The sequence below is a fragment of the Sebastes umbrosus genome, chromosome 6 (genome assembly GCF_015220745.1).
Source record: "Sebastes umbrosus isolate fSebUmb1 chromosome 6, fSebUmb1.pri, whole genome shotgun sequence".
Taxonomy (NCBI): Eukaryota; Metazoa; Chordata; class Actinopteri; order Perciformes; family Sebastidae; genus Sebastes; species Sebastes umbrosus.
Genome location: NC_051274.1, coordinates 11,508,910 through 11,528,744, shown reverse-complemented (window position 1 = coordinate 11,528,744; position 19,835 = coordinate 11,508,910). Strand labels below are relative to the sequence as shown.

The 19,835-nt window shown below is 42.0% G+C and overlaps 2 protein-coding genes across 7 annotated transcripts in view; both read left to right on the top strand.

Annotated features, from left to right (window-relative positions):
- Window positions 1-2,874, top strand: part of LOC119489447 (6-phosphofructo-2-kinase/fructose-2,6-bisphosphatase-like) — a 78,218-nt gene extending 75,344 nt beyond the window's left edge. For all 6 annotated transcript variants that reach the window (XM_037771905.1, XM_037771906.1, XM_037771904.1 and 3 more), the window contains 4 exons: window positions 279-408; window positions 497-559; window positions 644-708; window positions 2,384-2,874. In XM_037771905.1, coding sequence (XP_037627833.1) covers window positions 279-408; window positions 497-559; window positions 644-708; window positions 2,384-2,443 — 318 coding nt within the window. In that variant the 3' untranslated portion in view covers window positions 2,444-2,874. The remainder of the gene's footprint in view (window positions 1-278; window positions 409-496; window positions 560-643; window positions 709-2,383) is intronic.
- Window positions 2,875-4,558: 1,684 nt separating this feature from the next.
- On the top strand, window positions 4,559-19,822 carry itih6 (inter-alpha-trypsin inhibitor heavy chain family member 6). Its single transcript, XM_037771834.1, has 17 exons — window positions 4,559-5,022; window positions 5,857-5,892; window positions 7,950-8,104; window positions 9,622-9,732; window positions 10,441-10,688; window positions 11,832-12,001; window positions 12,112-12,228; window positions 12,358-12,529; window positions 13,294-14,892; window positions 16,315-16,341; window positions 16,535-16,552; window positions 16,665-16,712; window positions 16,798-16,827; window positions 16,985-17,032; window positions 17,131-17,244; window positions 17,371-17,751; window positions 18,662-19,822. Exons 1-17 carry the CDS (start codon window positions 4,909-4,911, stop codon window positions 18,913-18,915), a joined length of 3,642 nt encoding a protein of 1,213 aa, XP_037627762.1. The 5' UTR covers window positions 4,559-4,908; the 3' UTR covers window positions 18,916-19,822.
- Window positions 19,823-19,835: the final 13 nt, after the last annotated feature.

Genomic DNA, 19,835 nt, shown 5'->3' with positions numbered 1-19,835 from the left:
CAGAGCCAGCTGTTTCCCCCTGTTTACGGTCTTTGTGCTAAGCTAAGCTAAGCTAAGCTAACTGTTATTTGACTTTAGCTTCATATTTAACAGACAAATATGCCTTGCTCAAGGGGATCTTTTCACACTCAAATGTATCCGGCTGTGAGACATATTCATTATAAGAGAATCTAAATAAAGTCAGGTTGGGCCAGTTGTGCAGTACAAACGTAAAAATGGACTGAGAAAGCAAGATAGAATGAGTCTGGTGGAATAATTGATGATCTCTTCTTGTCCAGTCCTATGAGGACCTTGTCCATCGTCTAGAGCCGGTGATCATGGAGCTGGAGAGGCAGGAGAACGTTCTGGTTGTCTGCCACCAAGCTGTATTTCGCTGCCTGCTGGCTTACTTTGTAGACAAACCTGCAGGTACAGAAATCCAGCCAGGCTTGTAAATACCTTCCCACAATAGTATGTGACCACTAACACTCTTAATAATCTTATTCCCCCCTTGAAGATCAGCTGCCTTATCTAAGATGCCCCCTCCACACGGTGCTCAAACTCACACCAATAGCTTACGGTAGGTGGTAAATGCCTGAGTGTGTGACATATCCATGTCTCTGCAAATCTCTCCCTGACTGTCTGACTTTCTCCTCCTTTGTAGGCTGTAAAGTTGAGTCATTTTTCCTCAATGTTGAAGCAGTCAACACACACAGAGAGAAGCCAGTGGTAAGTTTCCACAGGCACACGTTTTGTCATAATAGATACTTTGCTTTGCCAACTATTCTGTGGTACATTACATACGTCTGATGGCAGGCAGTACTGTTTTGTAATTTGTATGTATCGATGACATGAATATGTATAATGTTGAGGAATGAGCAGATATATGGCTGAGCTGAGCTTTTTCCTCCCTTCCCTTTCTCATATTAGGAAATAAAATTAAAAGATACATTTATAAGCAATAAGGAGCACCCATGCTCCACAGCCTCACTGGTCTGGTATGACCAGTAGCTTAAGGTGGCTAGTGTTAGCTAAAGTGAGCAAACGTTAAAGTAGATGCTGTGTAACTGACATCAGTGAGTATGTTTGCTGACTTTTGCCACTTGTGTATTCATGCCACTCTTACACTACATTATAGCATGTCACAGATTAACATGAAGATGTAATTGCCACCTGTGGCCCCAGCGGTCACTGTATAGACTCCATACCGTAGACTGTATATAAGAAGTGGACGTAGTCAGAGTTTGACATTTTGGCCGTTGCCATCTTGTTTTGTTGCAAGCAGAAGTGACATGAGAGAGTGGAGCTAAGTACAACTGAAGGCTGAATAAGACATTTTTATGCGACCAAAATGTTACATTTAACTTTCAAAAACTGAAAACAAACTGTGAAAGGGTTAAAGTTTGAACAACTCCCAGACCGGACAACGGCGTGGTAGCAACCTGTCAATCACAAGGTAGCCACGCCCTAAAGCATACCCTGCTTTATGGTCTATTTGACTCTAAATGAGACCGTAATTTGCTAAATGAACATCATGCTGTATTGAAGAACACTTGAAACTAGTGATTGAGACCATAAACTCATGTTTACAATGTTTACTGAGGTAATAAATCAAGTGAGAAGTAGGGTCCACTGTTAAGTTTAATTCAAGCATCTGCAGATGGACTCGCCGCGAGAACAGTCAACTTGGTGAGCTGCAGCAAGTGAGCCCAGAAGAGAGGAGAAGTCAGTTTTTTATACACACTTGTCAATGCATGCACACACTGACATTTGCAAGGTCAGGGAAAGATAGTAAATTAATCATTATCTCTAAGCTGGTACAGAACAGCATCTTCACAGACAGCAGAGCAACAGGACATCTTATCCTGGACGGTCATGACTTGTCTCCGGACATTAAGTAAGACACTAGCAGTTTGTTATTTGCAAAGGATTAAAACATAGAGTCTCCTCACATTTGTGAGCTTACAGTCCACAGTACAGTAAATGGGGTCGTGAGATCTTTACAAGTACATGGTTAGCTGTTAGGAGCTTGCACCTGGGGGTCTGGACATTTCTACCTGCAGATATGGAAATTTCCAACACAACCTTTAAGATTGATCACTTATTTTTGTTTTCCAAAATCTTTCTTGAGCCGTTTCACCACCACCCAGAATTGATTTAATAGTTTTGTCCAGCTATGAGCGGCGTCTCCATTTCTTTTCTGCATTGCATTGTGGGAGAATAGAGCATCAACAGCACTCTACAAAAATGTACCATATTTTGCATGGTGTCTAGTTTGAGTACACTTCATTTAGTCACTTTTCCAGTGTGAACACACCATATACTAAAACCCTATAGAATGAACATGTAACATGGATTTGAGCTTAAACTGGGCTCTCTCAGTATTTGTGTTCTGTCGTTGCAGAATGTCGACGTCAACAGAAACCCTGAGGAGGCTCTGCTGACTGTTCCTGACCACGTATAAATGCTGTTTTGTGAGAAAAAGGACTACGATCACGTGAAACTGGACGTGTTGCTACTTATTAGCTTCACTAAATATTAGAGATGCACTCCAGTGAAAGGTTGATTGTGTGAAAACAGAAGACTAGGTGGTAGAAATGGGGCTATATGAAAACATCAGTACAGAAGCACACGGACCTGCTGCACTGACTGAACAGGACATGGCTGGTGCAGGAGATCATGACTGTGAAATGTTCCTGTGTCTTATGTGACTAGAGTTTGCTTTTTTGTGAAATTGTTTACAAATGATTTAGAGACAATAAATAATGCACTGTGCTTTGAGGCTGAGGGGGAAACATTTAAAAAGATGTAGTTAGGTTGTCATAGTAACACCTGTAACTGTTGCACAGATAATGTGTTGTTGATAATCTAATTTTATTACACGGCTGTGTTGAATACTCGATTCTGATTGGTCAATCCCGGAGTTCTGCGGCCTGTAATTTCTTTATAACAGACCGTTGCTATGTATAACAGACTGTTGCTATGTATAACAGACCGTTGCTATGGGCACAGTTCTGATGTCGGACTCTGGCGCACCGTTTTTGTGTCAAATTATTGATTTCTTAAGTAAGTAGCCATGTAATAAGCGGGATAATGTACAGCTAGCGGGTCATTGTTGTGACGCCTCTCACAACAATGGCCGGCTCGCTGTACATTATCCCTTACATAAAGGTGGGAATCAGCACCATGGACAGTTCCCAAACAAACAAAACATGTTGTAGATTTGGGAACTTGAATGTTTGTAATGTAGATAAACTTCAGGCGGGTTTGACTGAAATAAAGTAAGCAAAGAGTCACCTCCAACAACATGTTGCTCAGAAAGTAAATCCACTTTACAAGTCCTGTTTGTGGCAGCTTGGCAGCTGTCCTGTGTTGTTAGCAGAGACACTAAAGTTAAAGGTCCCATATTGTAAAAAGTGGTGTATAAATACTGTGAAAGTATCGAAATCCACAGAGAAATACACACAGCACATATTCAGAAATTTAAACTTTAAATGAGCCGCCAGGATTTCTGTACATTTGTGATGTCACAAATATACAATATATATAGGCTTTGTCCGAAATGGTATACTACAGTATATACTACACACCCTATATGTGTACTATGGTTCAAAATATTTTTGTGTGTATAAACAGTAGTACGTATCTTTTCGGATGCACTGAGCAGTAATTTACATTGTCACTTCCTGAGAGCCTCCTTGCCGGTTGGAGACGTGTAACCATGGTAACCCGTGCCAACCTCATGTGACCAAAACAATGGATTGTCAAAATCAAAGTCTGAACTAATTTAAAATATATATTACGCCTAGCAAAGTGGAATCTTATACTTACAATTAAATCAAAGCTTTATTGATGTTACAGAGCTTTCCGTCAACGTCTGTTATGAACGTTGTCATTGCTAGCGCATTGCATTGTGGGATATTAATGCCGCCATAGTGTCCAGCGTTGCATACTGTAATATTTCATCGTAAATAGCATGCAATTCACGTACTATTGGTTTCATACTAAAGTTTCGGACATACTAAAATATCTCATATACTGTACGTAAATAGCATGTTAGTGTGGAATTTCGGACGCAACCACGTTCTTCATTTCAGGGTTGCAGTGTATCTGAATGACATCAGCTGACAGGAAGTAAACATGGACCCAATTTGTTGCCTACCAACAGAATTCCATTGCAGTTCCAGTAAAACGGAGCGTTTCAGACAGAGGGTAAATACAGACATATTCAGGCAGGCCGTATGAGGAAAATAAAGTTGTTTTTTTAACATTACATCATGTAAACATGTTCTAGTAGAAACATAAAATACAAGTATGGACCTGAAATTGAGCACATAACGGGACCTTTAAATTGAACCAACTGGTCCCACAACAGACCAATGCACTGTTCCAGTCAGCCAATAATGGCTCTTTGTGAAAGAAACTGGCATTTGGGAGTAATTTAAAGAATAAAAGTCAGACTTGAGCATTTTGTAGGAGCCTCCTACAGAGAGGAGGAGGGGAGGTGTTTTGGTAGCTGGGTTATTTCCCCCAAATAGCCGAGCAGGGGTTAATAATCCCTCATGTCTGGTGCACCTCGGTGGCAGCAGTCCGCGAAATTTCCAGTGCGCACGAATTTAAACTGGGAGCTGCTTTCTTCAAACCCAGCACGCAAACTTTCCGACTTTAACTTCACTTGAGCTTTATCTTTTCTTTATTTCCAACAACACCTGGCGGATGTTTGACTCTTTATCAAAACACATTTCATTAGCACCGCCGTTTAAAGTGAGCCGAGGTGAGGGAGGGGAGAGAGAGAAGAACTGGTGTAAAATGTGAAGTATGTGCGTGCACAGCGTCCTGCTGCACGAGCTGCCTCAGTCCAGCTGACGGACACCGCGAGACCACTTCACCTTGGAGACTAAAACCTGAGTTATTATTATTATTATTATTATGGACATGATGAATTTAAAGCTCCAGTGCATCCTGGTGGTCTTCACTTTTTATGTGCAAGAGGGATTATCGAGGGATTATGAAGCCAACCTGGGAGCAGATATTCTTTTACAGGTATATTTTACTTTTATTTATTATTTTTTTCTAGTTTGGTGTCCAAAGTGTACTTTCTGAAACACAGTCTGTTAACCCAGTCCGAATCAAGGCAGGAGGACAGAGTAACAATAATAATAATACAGAACTTTTATTTTGTAATTGAATAATAAAACAAGAATAGCTGTCCAACCAAACCTCAGTCACAAATATATGGAATTTATGTGTCTGAAAAATGTAGTGATTTAAAGTTCCCTAAAGTGAGCTTTTGCAGCTCTAATGCAACAGTGCCTCACTTAGCCAGAACATATAATATAGTCCTATTTTTTTTTTAAAGTTCCCTAAAGTGAGCTTTTGCAGCTCTAATGCAACAGTGCCTCACTTAGCCAGAACATATAATATAGTCCTATTTTTTTTTTTATATATAAATATCAATTATTTTATTTATATGTTTCCGTATAAAGGGTTTCCACTCTTAAACCTATTTGTTTATGTTAAATTCCCAGCAATGACCGGTCCAGGGTATGTGGTAATGTATTGACACAGCAATGACTTGTGTGCAAAATTAACATTTGAGAGCAAACCGTGCAACCGGCCCTGCTTACAGTGAAAGCATTTATTTCCAGGTCCACTTCCCCTGCATTCATGAATGGCTTTGATTCAGACTATTTTGACACAAAATCTTGACCCAACCCTCACACAGGCAGATTGTGGAGATTACTTCATAAAAAAAGGAGGCATTTTGAACAAACACTGGTACTAATAAATGGTATTATGTATCATATAACAAAAGCACATTTTACCAAACTATACCCATGCACCTGATTGACTTTGTTTGTCTTGTTTCTTTTCCAGAGAGTAAGACGCCAAAGCAAAGCAACAAAACCAGTGGTAAGTTTATGCTATTACTGTTGTAAAATGTGTTACATAAAATACCAAATATTAATCTAATTGTTAGTGCAAGATTGGAGCTCCTCATGCTACAAAATATGAGATTCTCAGTTTCTTAACTCCTGTTAAACACATTTCTATTAATATATTAGACTTTTCTCTAATCTTTGATTTTTAGTGAAATATTGGATAATTTGATCTCTTTGGGATTCAAACAGTTATTCAAATGAAATCATCTGAAAAGTTAAGAGAGGAAAAGTCAACAACTCATAGACTGAATCAGAGAAATGACAATGGGGCCACAAAAAAAATTTATTTCATAAACTGCTCGTATGTTGTTTTTATGTAAAAATTGATTTGAAAAGCTGTCAAATAAATTTAGTGGAGTAAAAAGTACAATATTTCTCTCTGAATTGTAGTGGAGTAGAAGTATTAAGTAGCATAAAATGGAAATACCCAAGCACAAGTACCGCAAAACTGTACTTAAATATAGTTCTTGCCTAAAAATACTTCCCACCCGTGATACAAAGTGACTTGCAGAAAAAGCTTCAAAGACTGGGAAACAACCATCACCACCTCTGGGGATCATCAGCAGCTCCACTGTTTTCCTTCAGTGTTAACTGTGAAGCAATCCCCCTGCACACGTACAGTAATCCAGTCTGTATAGCACAAACTGCAGCCTTCCTAAATACTTGTGAGCTGCAGGGCTGATGTGGCTCTCTTCCTCCTGCCTCCTGTTGCCTCGTACTGCAGTAATGTGGCCAGCACTGACCAGATTGGTCTCAGCAGGCGCCGGCGTTACCCGAGTCAACAAGAGGAGGACAGAGACACCATGCAGGGAACTGCTTTGTGTTGTTTGGTTGACTCGTCACAGCTATGCAGGGCCAAAGCGTGATATGAAGGGGGAGAAAAGAAAACTTATGTGTGAGGTTTACAATTTGTTTTCCCTATACGTCGAGGGGTTTAAGTCAGCATCCATGGTTGTCAGACCTGATCGGTGGTCTGTGTATAAATGTGGCATGAACCCCGAGGTATGGTCTGTGAGGATGACAGTCAGACAGCCAGTGGTGGCATGTAACTAAGTACATTTACTCAATACTGTTCTTAAGTACAAATTCAAGGTACTTGTACTTTAGTATTTCCATTTTATGCAACCGTATACTTCTACTCCACTACATTTCAGAGGTAAATATTGTACTTAATGTAATTGTAAATCAGATTTTATTGTCACACATTGCATTGTACACAGCACACAGTGAAACATAATCTCTGCATTTAACCCATCCTAATATTAGCTACTATACAGCACCCAGGAAGCAATGTGGGGGGTCGGTACCTTGCTCAAGGGCACTTTGGCAGTGCCCAGGAGGTGAACTAGCACCTCTCCAGCTACCCGTCCACACTCATTACTTGGTCCATGTTGGGAATTGAACCGGCGACCACGTTCCCAAGCCAAGACTGAGCTACTGCCGCCCCAGGCAATACAGGCACTACATTTGTCCGATAGCTTTAGTTACTTTTTAGATTCCATTTTTTCATCCCTTTCCTGTCCAGTGAAAACCACGTATCTCCAAATTTGATGGTTTCTGATAAACTGAAGGATGAAGTGTTCCTTATGTGTTGAGAAAATCCTCCTGCTTCTTAAGCTAAATAAACAATTTAAAAACCCTCTTGGATCAGCTAGAAAATGTATTGTCAAAAAGCTGAATGAGTCAGTTGACTTTTTCGAGATACATGGTTCTCACAGGACAGCAACGCTACAAACATGTAAACACACTTGTAAAACTGCAGTATCGTGGGTCGCCGAGTGCAAAACCGTGGTACCACCAGCCGCCGTCTGACTTTCGTTGCATTACCACTGTTTTGCACTCGGCGGCTCACGTTACCGCAGCCCTGGCAAATGTAGGAGTGAGCGGAGGGGTAGTCAGTTGGTTTCAATCTGCAACCGCACCACTAGATGCTGCCAAATCCTACACACTGTAGCTTTAATGACTCCTTAACTTCAGTGCTTTCTCCTCCAGCCTCTGATTTATTTGATTTATTTGCTATGTCACTAGCTGAAGGTGACAGACTACCATGTGAAGTGTACGGTGGTGTCCCGCTACGCTGTCACCACAGTCCAGAGTTCAGTATGGAACCAGCTTCCCGTCACCAAGGAGGCTGCCTTTGAGGTGGACCTGCCCTCCTCTGCTTTCATCTCCAACTTCACCATGTAAGTCTTTCACGTCTACAGTTTACAGCGTTCCCACATCACTACTTCCTGTATTTGTTTATTAGTGTATTTGAGTGTCTTTCTTTTCATTTCCTTTACCTCCAATCTCTAACATCACTATGAAAACCAGGAAATGCAGCCAATCATCGTCTCATAAACTGTGTTTTGGATGACAATTCCAAAGTATTTACAGGGAAATATTATTTCTTGCCTGTAGAAATATTTCCCTGCTATATGGTGAGAAATTGAAATAAATAGAAGTAATGTTCGTGTTAAATGGGAGGAATCCAGAAATAAAACTATGAATTATGATTATAAGAATTATGTCAGGAACTAGAATTCCGGTCCGGAGGAGAGATCCATAATTTGATTACTAAGAGGGTTTGCTGACCACTCTCCTTCAAAAAAAATGCTAAATATAAACAAAACAAATAAGTCAACATTGCAGGCCAAACCTGGAGCTGGATTTGGGAGCGGAAGCAGGTCAGGAGGAGGGGGAACCTGAGGGCAGATGAATACCAAGCTTTGTAAATGCAAGTCAGAAAGTTAATAGAGAAAATGACAGGAGTTTGCCCAGTCCCCGTTTTCTCCCCCGCACAGTTTACTAAGGCAGCCTGCCAGTTTAGATACGCTACAAACACACACACACACACAGGCCTACATCTTCTGTATGTATGCATGCCTACATGGAGGTGGATGTAGCTTTTTTAAGTATGTGTGAGTCTGGAGCTTGTACAGTTTCTTTTTACAACCATAATCCTTCACTTCTGCCTTTCACAGACTTACATATTTTCACACTCGGAACCTATACAGCCGTCTGCACATGAGAGGAAAAAAAGCTGCAGCGAATGTGTTGCGTTAGTCCTCTGGCATTTCTGTGTCTGGAACTAAGAACTCTGTGTTCTGTGTGCGGGTCACTGATGTACAGCAGTTCCTTTACCCCCTCTCAGCCAGCCACACACATAAATACTCCATTTTCCACTCTCGCCATTCTGCTCTGTTTCTCAAACAAGACCCTCTTCAAGCTTGTGGGTTTATTTTAGTTAGCCCTTGATGTTTTTTCCCTTCGAATATATTTGTTCAAAGGACTTGACCTTAATTTAGCACCTCATCACGTGACATCAGCGGTTGGCGAAGTCTAGGAAGTGCACTGTGTGAATTGAATCCCGGTGGTTTTGGTTGGGATTTTGCCGGGTGTAGCGCATGGCGGCACTCCCTCGGAGCGTCATCGCCCTGCAAGATCTCTCTTCATTAACGCTGTTTTTAGAGGGAAATTACTCTTTCCCGCTCGCCCCGTTTATGACCCCACCACAACCCCCTCGAGTGGTATGAACTCTGCTCGTAAACAAGCATGATGCGTGTTTGTGAGGCAGCTTTGGAAATACAAGGAGCAAAATAAAGTAAATCACGCTCAGCAGCTCAATGCAGGCCAGGCGTGTTTCTGACTGAAATATAATCTGGCTACTGTGAGTCACACAGAGAGCTGTTTCTTCTTCCTCTTTCCTCTACCCCATCAGCACCTCCAATGGCAACGTGTACGTGGCCCAGGTGAAGGAGAGAGCTGCCGCCAGGAAGATTTACGATGCTGCTAAGAAGCAAGGAAAAACAGCCGGACTGGTTGCTACCAAGTCAGTCCCAAAGTTGTTCTTTAATCTTTTAATCGCAATTGATCGCATGATTGTTCATAGTTAATCGCGATTAATCGCAAATTAATCACACATTTTTTTATCTGTTCAAAGTGTACCTGAAAGGGAGATTTGTCAAGTATTTAATACACTTATCAACATGGGATTGGGCAAATACGCTTGCTTTATGCAACTATATGTATATATTTATTACTGGAAATCAATCAACAACACAAAACAATGACAAATATTGTCCAGAAACCCTCACAGGTACTGCATTTAGCATTGAAAATATGCTCAAATCACAACATGGCAAACTGAAGCCCAACAGCTGTCAGTGTGTCAGTGTGCTGACTTGACTATGACTTGCCCCAAACTGCTGTGATTATCATAAAGTGGGCATCTCTGCAAAGGGGAGACTCATGGTTACCCATAGAACCCATTTTCATTCACATATCTTGAGGTCAAAGGTCAAGGAACCCCTTTGAAAATGGCCATGCCAGTTTTTCCACGCCAAAATTTGGTTTAAATTTGGAGCGTTATGTAGTCTCCTTTGAGTATGACATGGTTGGTACCAATTTGTTTTTCATATGATATGGTATCTTCACTCTAGAGTTAACACAGAGCCCGCTACCACCTAAAAAGTTGCATTAATGCATTAAAGAAATTACTGTCGTTAAAACAAATTTGTGTTGTGTTGCGGTGTTCCAGAGAGAGGGAGATTGAGAAGTTTCGTGTGGCAGTAAGCGTGCCGTCAGGAGCTCGGATGTCCTTCCTCCTGTCCTACGAGGAGCTGTTGCCTCGTCGACTCGGCCGCTATGAGCTCAGTTTGGGTCTGAGGCCTGGACAGCTTGTTCAGAACCTCACGTTAGACGTCCGTATAATGGAGCGGACGGGCATCAGTTTCATCAAAGCCTTTCCTCTCAGGACGAGCCGGCTGCTCTCGAACACCGCTCAAGGTGAGTTATTACCGGTAAACATATTTGAATTGGGATAAATAACTTTCAAAGAAGAAAAAATCAACCTGGAATGCTCCTACACTGTTGTAAAGTACAGGTATACCGCCTCGTACCCACCATCGGATTGTAAGAGCAGGAAGTGTAAAAGCTTTCAGGAATATCAATAAACGTCCTTGTTTGAATCAACGAATGAATAACAATTGGTTGATTGAAATTAGCATTTAAAGGAATAGTTTGTCAATTTGGGAAATGTGCTTATTCACTGTTTTCTTGTCAGATGAGAAGATTAATACCACTCTCATGTTTATACAGTAAGTATAAGCCAGCGGCTCGTTAGCTTAACTTAGCATAAACAAAGATGCTCTGTAACAAAGATGACACATTTCAAGCTCTGCCAATGGTTTGAAATGGCATACACTTCCTGTCTCCTGGCGTGGTAATGGCATGTCCGTCCGTCCGTCCCCCCACACACACACACATACACACACACACACACCTCGTTTGGAAGTGTTATGGACGTTGTGTGGATGGATGAAAGCGGATTGGATTATATTTGCATAATGTATTTCTATTTATTTTTGCTAACATTAGATATTTAAACAGCTAACAGCCATATTAAGCATTAAGAAAATACAGGAAACCGACTCTCACTGCACCGTCTCCTTTCTGATCTGTCTGTAGTTTAAAGACTGGAAATGACGAAACAGTTAGCCTGGCTCTGTCCAGGTTGCAAAGTCCTGTTTTAACCGTGAGGTTGCCTGGAAACTCCAGGAAGTCACTGATCCCAGCCAAGAAATAGCCCAACCCATAATCCCCCGTAAAAATACAGTTTGTCATTTTTGTGATTTACATTTTTTTAACAACCGAGATATAACATTGTGTGTTACGGGTGCTGGTGGGCAAATTTTCGTACCTTTGGACAGTCCCAGGCTAGCTGTTTCCAGTTTAATGTTAAGCTACGCTAACAGGCTACTGGCTTTATCTTCCCGGTATTGATCTTCTCATCTAACTCTCGGCAAGAAAGCGAATATGGACATTTCCCAAAATATCAAACTATTCCTTTAATGGAAATGTTGTAGATGAGTACTTTAACCATTTCTGATTACTACTACATGGATTTAACCATGTTCTGCTTTCCTACAGGTGATGCAGAGGCGCCGGCCTCCACTCATGTTGAGCAGAGCGCTTGCTGTGCTCGAGTTCGGTACAGTCCTACTCTACAGCAGCAGAACAGTATCTCCTCCAAAGGTCTCAACGCAGACTTCATCATCCAGTATGACGTGGACCTCAGAGATCTCATGGGAGAAGTACAGGTCAGGAGCATCTCATTAAGATTATTGTGCATGTTTGTCACAAACAGAAATGTGTTTTGGTACCAGTAAAGGTTGTTTTCTCTGCCCTTTATTTTCATATTTTCTTTCAGGTGTATGACGGCTACTTTGTGCATTATTTTGCACCCAGAGGGCTTCCTGTGGTTCCTAAGGATGTTATATTTGTCATTGATGTCAGTGGCTCAATGATTGGCACTAAGATGAAACAGGTAAAGTGGACAAACCTCATGGACTTCATATGGCTACAGTTGAGATGAGAAAACTTGCTAAAATATAACAATATTCTATAAATATAATATGGATTTTCTGTCAGTAATTCTTATAATTTCTGTCAGTAGACAAAGCAGGCCATGAGCACCATTCTCGGGGACCTTAGAGAGGGAGACCACTTCAATATCATCACCTTCTCAGACAAGGTTCACACCTGGAAGAAAGGAAGGACAGTCCGGGCGACTCGGCAGAATGTACGAGACGCTAAAGACTTTGTGAAGAGGATTATTGCAGAAGGATGTGAGTTGAAATGTGATACTGTTTGAACTGTGGCATTGTATCCATGTATTTCTTATAGGGCTGTCAATCGATTAAAATATTTAATCGTGATTAATAACATGATAGTCCATAGTTAATTTGATTAATCTCAAATTAATCACACATTTTTTATCCGTTCAAAATGTACCTTAAAGGAATATTTGTCAAGTATTTAATACTCAAATCAACATGGGAGCAGGCAAATATTCTTGCTTTATGCAAATGTAGGTATATATTTATAATTGGAAATCAATCAACAACTCAAAACAATGACAAATATTGTACAGAAACCCTCACAGGTACTGCATTTAGCATAAAAAATATGCTCAAATCCTAACATGGCAAACTGCAGCCCAACAGGCAACAACAGCTATCAGTGTGTCAGTGCCCGTAGGTACCCATAGAACCCATAGAACCCATTTTCATATCTTGAGGTCAGAGGTCAAGGGACCCCTTTGAAAATGGCTGGGCTGTTTTTTCCTCACCAAAATTTAGCGTAAGTTTGGAGCGTTATTTAACCTCTTTCAAGACAAGCTATGACATGGATTCCTTAGATTTTTTAGTTTCAGATGATGCCAATATCTTCACTCTAGCCTTAAAACTGAGCCCGCTACAACCTAAGAATCACAACCTGCATTAATGCATTAAAAAAATGAGTGGAATTAAAACAAATTTGACATCCCTAATTTCTTATTGTTTTCTTGTTCTCTTCCTTCAACACTGATTGTTCCACTCTTCTGTATCAGGGACCAACATCAATGCAGCTCTGCTTTCAGCCGCCCAGCTCGTCAACCCTACGTCCCCTGCCTCCTCCGGCCACCTCTCATCCCGCCGTGTCCCTCTGGTCATTTTCCTCACAGATGGGGAGGCAACCATCGGAGTGACAGCTGGCGACACCATCCTTGGCAACGCCAAGAAAGCTTTGGGCTCTTCCTCTCTGTTTGGCCTTGCCTTTGGAGACGACGCCGACTTCCTCCTCCTGAAACGCCTGGCTCTGGATAACCGAGGGGTGGCCCGGATGGTGTACGAGGATGCAGACGCGGCTTTGCAGCTTAAGGGCTTCTATGACGAAGTAGCCAGCCCTTTGCTCTCAGACATCCAGCTGTCGTACCTGGACGATCAGGCGTTCGACATCACCCGCGCCCTGTTCCCGAATTACTTCCAAGGCTCGGAGCTGGTGGTGGCTGGCAGGGTCAAACCAGGGGTCAAGGATTTAAAGGTGTCAATGTCCGCCACTGATTCAAAGCAACGTGTGAAGTTGGAGAACGATGTGTTGATTTCCCACGCCAAAGGGAATGGGAGTGTAGACTCACTCGACTGTTCCGAAGGCGTGGAAGGAATATCCAGCTTCGTGCACCGTCTCTGGGCGTATTTCACCATCAAAGAGCTGCTACTGGCCAAACTGAATGCTACCGACCCTGTAACTCAAAGGTTACTGGCAGACAAGGCCACCAACCTGTCCCTCAAGTATAACTTTGTAACACCAGTCACGTCTTTAGTTGTAGTTAAGCCAGACGCAGATGACGCAGCTCAAACTCAAACCACAGCAAAACCCACCACCGCGGCCACTATAACCACGACAGCAACGACTACTGCCACCACCACCAAAATATCAGCTGCAAAGAAGCCCGGCTCCCCTTCTAACCCCAGGTCTAACAAAACAAAGCCAGACCCTCCTCAGCCACCTCCAAAGCAAACTAAAAAAATCTCATTGCCAACTTCCACAGCAAAAACAGCAGTTTCGCCATCCAAGAAAACCACAACAACCTCAAGTCCCAGCTCTGTCAAAACTGCCCCAGCACCATTCTCGGGTAAAAAGCCAACTCCTTCCCAAAATGAATCTAAAACTGCCTCTCCTCCTCCTGCCGGTAAGATACCCACCTCTGTGCTTAACGCTCTAAAAACAGCGCCACCCCCAGCACCTGGAAAAGTCTCCACCCCGCTGCCCTTGAAAACAACAACTCCCTCCACAACCACCACAATGTTAACATTCACCACCAGCACCACACCTCTGCTCAGCTTAGCCAGAACCGACCCTGCGCCCCTGCCCGGGAAACCCCTTACCCCTCAGCCCAGTACAGTGAGGACAGCCCTGCCTCTTGTCAAAGTGACTGTGCCCTCCACAGAGGCAGAAAACAGCACCACATCTGCTCCAGATGTGCCTGTAATCACCACCGCTCCGCCCGAGCTGTCGTATCCGCTCGCCTCTCCCACCCCGGCACCGGCTCCAACAGTAGACGACAACAACACGGACTTGAGCGTCGCCACCTTTGTGTCGGCCACCTTTGCTCCCATGCCTGGTGTAACAGACGGGCCGCGCCTGTGGGAGGCAGCGGGGCTTCTGGGTAGGTTCTCTGTTTTGTCTGTCTAGTCTAAGGTACAGTCATCAATCAAGTAACGAGCTGAATATTAAAGGTGCAATCGATAACATTGATAACATTCAGCCACTAGATGTCACACTCTCCCTCCCCTTCCATTGCATTCACATCACAACAAGTGGTTGCCAGTTCGTTGCACAACCTGCATATTTTATGGTCAAGTGGAGTGATGAATCTTTCGTGGAAGAGTAATGAAATCATTTTGCAACATGTAGTTATAGGCCTACATTAGGTGTGTGTGTGAGCGACGCCCCTTCCCCGTTGCCTTACAGTAGTTTCAGCTGGGAAATCAGCTGTTTTACAGCGGAGCATCGTAAAACACACTTGATTCACACTCGACAGAAACAAAATAAAACTCACCAAAACCATCTTGATGACTCTTTCCAACAAACACCAAATCTAGTTTATTCGGCCACCTTAAATCCCCTCTGATGCGCATCTTTTTTATTTATTGTTTGAGGGAACTACAATGTGAGGTAACTGGACGTCACTAATGCTAAGATGCTAACGTAGCTCCTCAGGGATTGAAGCTTTTATTTTTTTAATTTTTACAATCTAACCGTCACAACACATTAGTTAAGGTTGTAACAGGAGAGACTTCCGAGACCAGGTCCAAAGCACACTGGAGCACCCCGTTTGGACCTGGTCTCTGAAGTCTCTCCTGTTACAAGATTGCCCTAATCTGTGAGCACCGGACAGGCCTACTATTCCTTGTGAAGCGTGTTTAACCTCCTTTCTTATCATTAGTTAAGGTTGTAAGAAATGTGGCTGTTAGTAGTTGTTGTTGGTTTAGTTTGAATATGCCAAATTTTAATTTTATGGTTGTTGTTTGGACGATTAAGCTAAGATAGCTAATATGTGCTAACGTCAGTTGTCACTTGTTGCCATTGGTTGCCACGGTATTATTCTGCAGCCTGATGGAGACAGTGTCAGTGCGGTCAGGCATGGCGGAGGCAGAGGCAGCCTCCTTTTGAGCACTTAGGATTAGTACCGGAGTGAAGCCATCAAACTCAGACATTTATCAGTTTTTTTCCACACTAACTGGCAACTTGATTGTTGACGACCCAGAGATACCACATGATACCAACATTGTTATACTATTGGCACAAAAGCCTTGCTAGAAGTGGCAACCAAACTTTAGATATCCTCCACAGAGATAAACAAAACATTAATTTTGGACCCGTCGGAATTTTTAAAATGATTAATCAAGTCATAATATTTTTTTCACGAAAAGCTATACTTTTTTCTGCACCTTTCAAAGAGCTCTGTGGATGTATTATTATTATTTTGTAATTATTTGTCTTAATAAAAATGTTATCAATATAACCTTTAAGGGGTCAGACTTTTGTATATTTATTCCTAATTGAATGTTCTTCATCTCTCCACTAGATGTCTCCACTTTCATTCATAGGAAAGGTGAATATAAATTTCCTCTTTATATTACAGTGACGGATCACTTTTTTATTTTAATTAAATTTGATCTGATAAAAACAAATTCAAACATAATTAGATACCCTGACAGCTGTTTAATTATGATAGACCATGATAAGCAGCTACATGACCACATTGGTACTGAATATAAATCTGTGTTATGTTCTATCTCTTACAGATATTGACCTTGTGAAAGGTGAGTATCACTATTAATACTTCTTATCCTGTTGTTCCATGTTAAATCCAAATTCCTTTGTGAGCAGCAGAACAGGTCCTGAACTTAAGTTCTCATTGCCTCCATTTCTCAGACTATGATGCAACCTATGATTATGACTACGATCTCAACTATGATTCCTGTAAGTTTCAAACTTTCATTAGAGTTGATTCTGTTCTGTAGTTGATTTTCAGGCCTTAAAAATACATTTTCTGACTTATTTTTAGGGGATGATACCGCAGACACAGAATCATTTGGTAAGTATTTAGTGGGTGTTATTTACAGCTGCATGTCTTAAATAATATGTAATTTATTGTAGAGACACTGCTTGCAATATCTGTGTAGTCCTGCCATTGGTTTCAGTGTTTGGAAGTGAGGAGGACTGTCCTTTAGTTGACTGTCTTGTGCTTTTAGATGGTACTCCATCCAGACTGAGCACCATCCGGGTCTTCTCTTCATCAGGTCAATTTAACGTTTTAGGTTTTTAATTACGCCGTCAAATTTATTTAAATATGTTATGTACTCATGTTGTATTAATGCTCAAATGTTGTCTGTTGTAGTTGATGGAGATCCTCATTTTGTGGTCCAGCTGCCAAAGCTGCATCAGAACCTGTGTTTCACCGTAGACGGTAGAGCTAATGATGTTCTCAGACTGTTAGAGGACCCGAAGAGAGGTATGCTTAGAAATAATAGCTCTCGTTTCAGTTACGTGTTTAAATATACATGTTTTAAGATCAACTAATTTGTGTTACTAGCATTTTGAAGTGTATTACTAAATGTGTGTTCCCTTCCTCGTCAAGGCATCATTGTCGATGGCCACCTGATGGGAGCTCCCTCCAAGCACAGTGCAGGAGACCGCCCCCGGACCTACTTCGACCGCCTCACCATTTCCTCAGTCACAGCTTCTGGCGACATCATGATCACCCTCTCATTGGACGCTGTAGTGGTGGAAGGGGAAGGGCAGGATACTCTGCCCATCAATCAGGAGGCATTGGTGACGAGGCAGGGGGTGACGGTCGCTGTGGACAGACATCGGAGCTGCTGGATCGAGCTGGACAAAGATGTGCGCTTCCTGGTTATGTTCCACCACTATAAACACCCCAGCTACCTGCAGATGGCTCACCTGGGCTTTTACATCACAGATGGACGGGGGTTGTCTGCTTCAACCCAAGGCCTGCTGGGTATGTACATATTTGCTCTTAACTGTCAGCTCTCACTGATGCTTTATATGCCGCTCACTGTCCTTCAGTGGTGGAAGAAGTACTCACATCCTTTAATTAAAGGTGCAGTGTGTAGGATTTCGCAGCATCTAGTGGTGAGGTTGCAGATTGCAACCAACTGAAACTTCACCCGTGTGCCAAGCTTCTAGGAGAACTACAGTGGCCGACGCAAAAACGCTAATGGCCCTCTCTGGAGCCAGTGTTTGGTTTGTCCATTCTGGGAAGTGGGTCTTACAAAGGGAAGCCAATGCTGAAGTGCCTTAAACTTGCATTCTTTCTGATAGCCAGCAGGGGGCGACTCCTCTGGTTGCAAAAAGAAGTCTGGTTGTATAGAAGTCTATGAGAAAATGACCCTACTCCTCACTTGATTTATTACCTCAGTAAACATTGTAAACATGAGTTTATGGTCTCAATCGCTAGTTTCAAGTCTTCTTCAGTACAGCATCATTTTAAAAATTTTGGCGGGTCCAAAATGAATGTTTTGTTTATCTCTGTGTAAGATATCAGACATTCAGTTTTTCACTTCTAACAAGGCTTGTGAGCCAATAGTAAAACAATATTGGTATCAGATTGATGGTAAGTGCCTGGCAACGACTTGTTTTGAAGTAAATGTAATGGAACGGGGGAAGGGAGAATGAATTTTTTCAATGTTGTCAATAGCACCGTTAAAAAATGTGTTGTATTTTATAAGCTTATTATAGGTTTTATATGTAAAATCTTAAAAAGTAAACTTAAAAGTTACTACTAACTATAGCTGGCAGATAAATACAATATTTTCCTTTGAAATGCAGTTGAGCAGACGTATAAAGTAGTATAAAATTGAAATGTACTTAGTTATTTTCCACCTCTTCTGTCCTTTATCTGCCTACAGGCCAGTTTCAGCACACTGACATGAGTGTAACAGTGGTGAAGGATTACCTGGACGGAGGAGCTCACAATGAGGCAATTTCAGCCAGGGGGATCCTGAGGTGGGGATCAAAGCACATGGCGGTCACCTTGCAGGACAAGACGCTGAAAGACACGGTGCGGAAACGCCACATGGGCAAGTGCTGGGTGGTGCCCAAGGCGGAGATAGAGAGACTACTGGGTCATCCGTACGACAGCTACGTGGTGGATCATGTGTAATCCTAGCCGAGTCGGCTCCGCCTTGTTGCCTCTCTGCTGCACAGCTCAGGTCACAGCAGTTATCAATGGCATGGTTATCGGACAAAGGATGAGCAAGAAAGTGGGACTCCGTGAGGCTAAAATGACACGTTGCCACTCATAGTATTCAGTAAGGAGCAGTGGGACACAGGTGTGGTTACAAAAAGAGGGGGTGGCAGTTTATAAAGGAGTAATGAGGAAGTGTGGTTCGACAAATATAGTGAAGGACTGAACGATGATGTTCTCCATCAGTGAATTTGACTTGGATTCAAGCTCCCTCTGTGTGCTGTATCTGTGACAGAGACGCCGTGTTCTCCTGTTCGCATGGCAACCACAAAATGTCCATTTGTGCTGCAGCAGTTTGCGCTCGCTCCAAAATGTGTCGCACACTAACTCACGACTTTAAAGATGTTTATCAGATTATTCTTATATTCCATCGTGGAATGATTATTAGGCTAAGCCTTGTTATTATTAAAACTGTATCATTCTGTAAGTTGTATTTTTTAAGTGTATATAAAATATAATTGTATGTGTATGTATAGATAATCTTCCCACAAAACTCACCTGGATGTAGTGATTGCATCCTCAAGAAGAAACACAAAACAGAATCAGGGTCTTTCCAGGTTTGCCATGTGCTTTTTATTTTTCTATCATTTCATTCATAGTTTAATTAATTTTATTTGTTACACAAGACATTAGGCATTGCTCACATACTAGTGATCAAACAAGGACAGTAAGTTTTCTACTACTTCAGCCTGAACTATTTCTTTTTGTCAATTTTCAAGGGATAATTGTCAATAGTGGTTTCCAAATAGGCCAAAAACTGGATGGAAATTAAAACAATACAACCACACATGAGGCTTTTGTTTTCAATAAATAAAAAAAGAGAGAGGACAGTATCT

What these genes read in the sequence shown, in the direction of transcription:
- itih6 (XM_037771834.1), top strand. Translation starts at nt 4,909, where the DNA reads ATGGACATGATGAATTTAAAGCTCCAGTGCATCCTGGTGGTCTTCACT. An exon ending in TTGGCACTAAGATGAAACAG is followed by an intron (nt 12,229 to 12,357) that starts GTAAAGTGGACA and finishes TTCTGTCAGTAG; the next exon opens with ACAAAGCAGGCCATGAGCAC. An exon ending in GGAGGCAGCGGGGCTTCTGG is followed by an intron (nt 14,893 to 16,314) that starts GTAGGTTCTCTG and finishes TCTCTCCACTAG; the next exon opens with ATGTCTCCACTTTCATTCAT.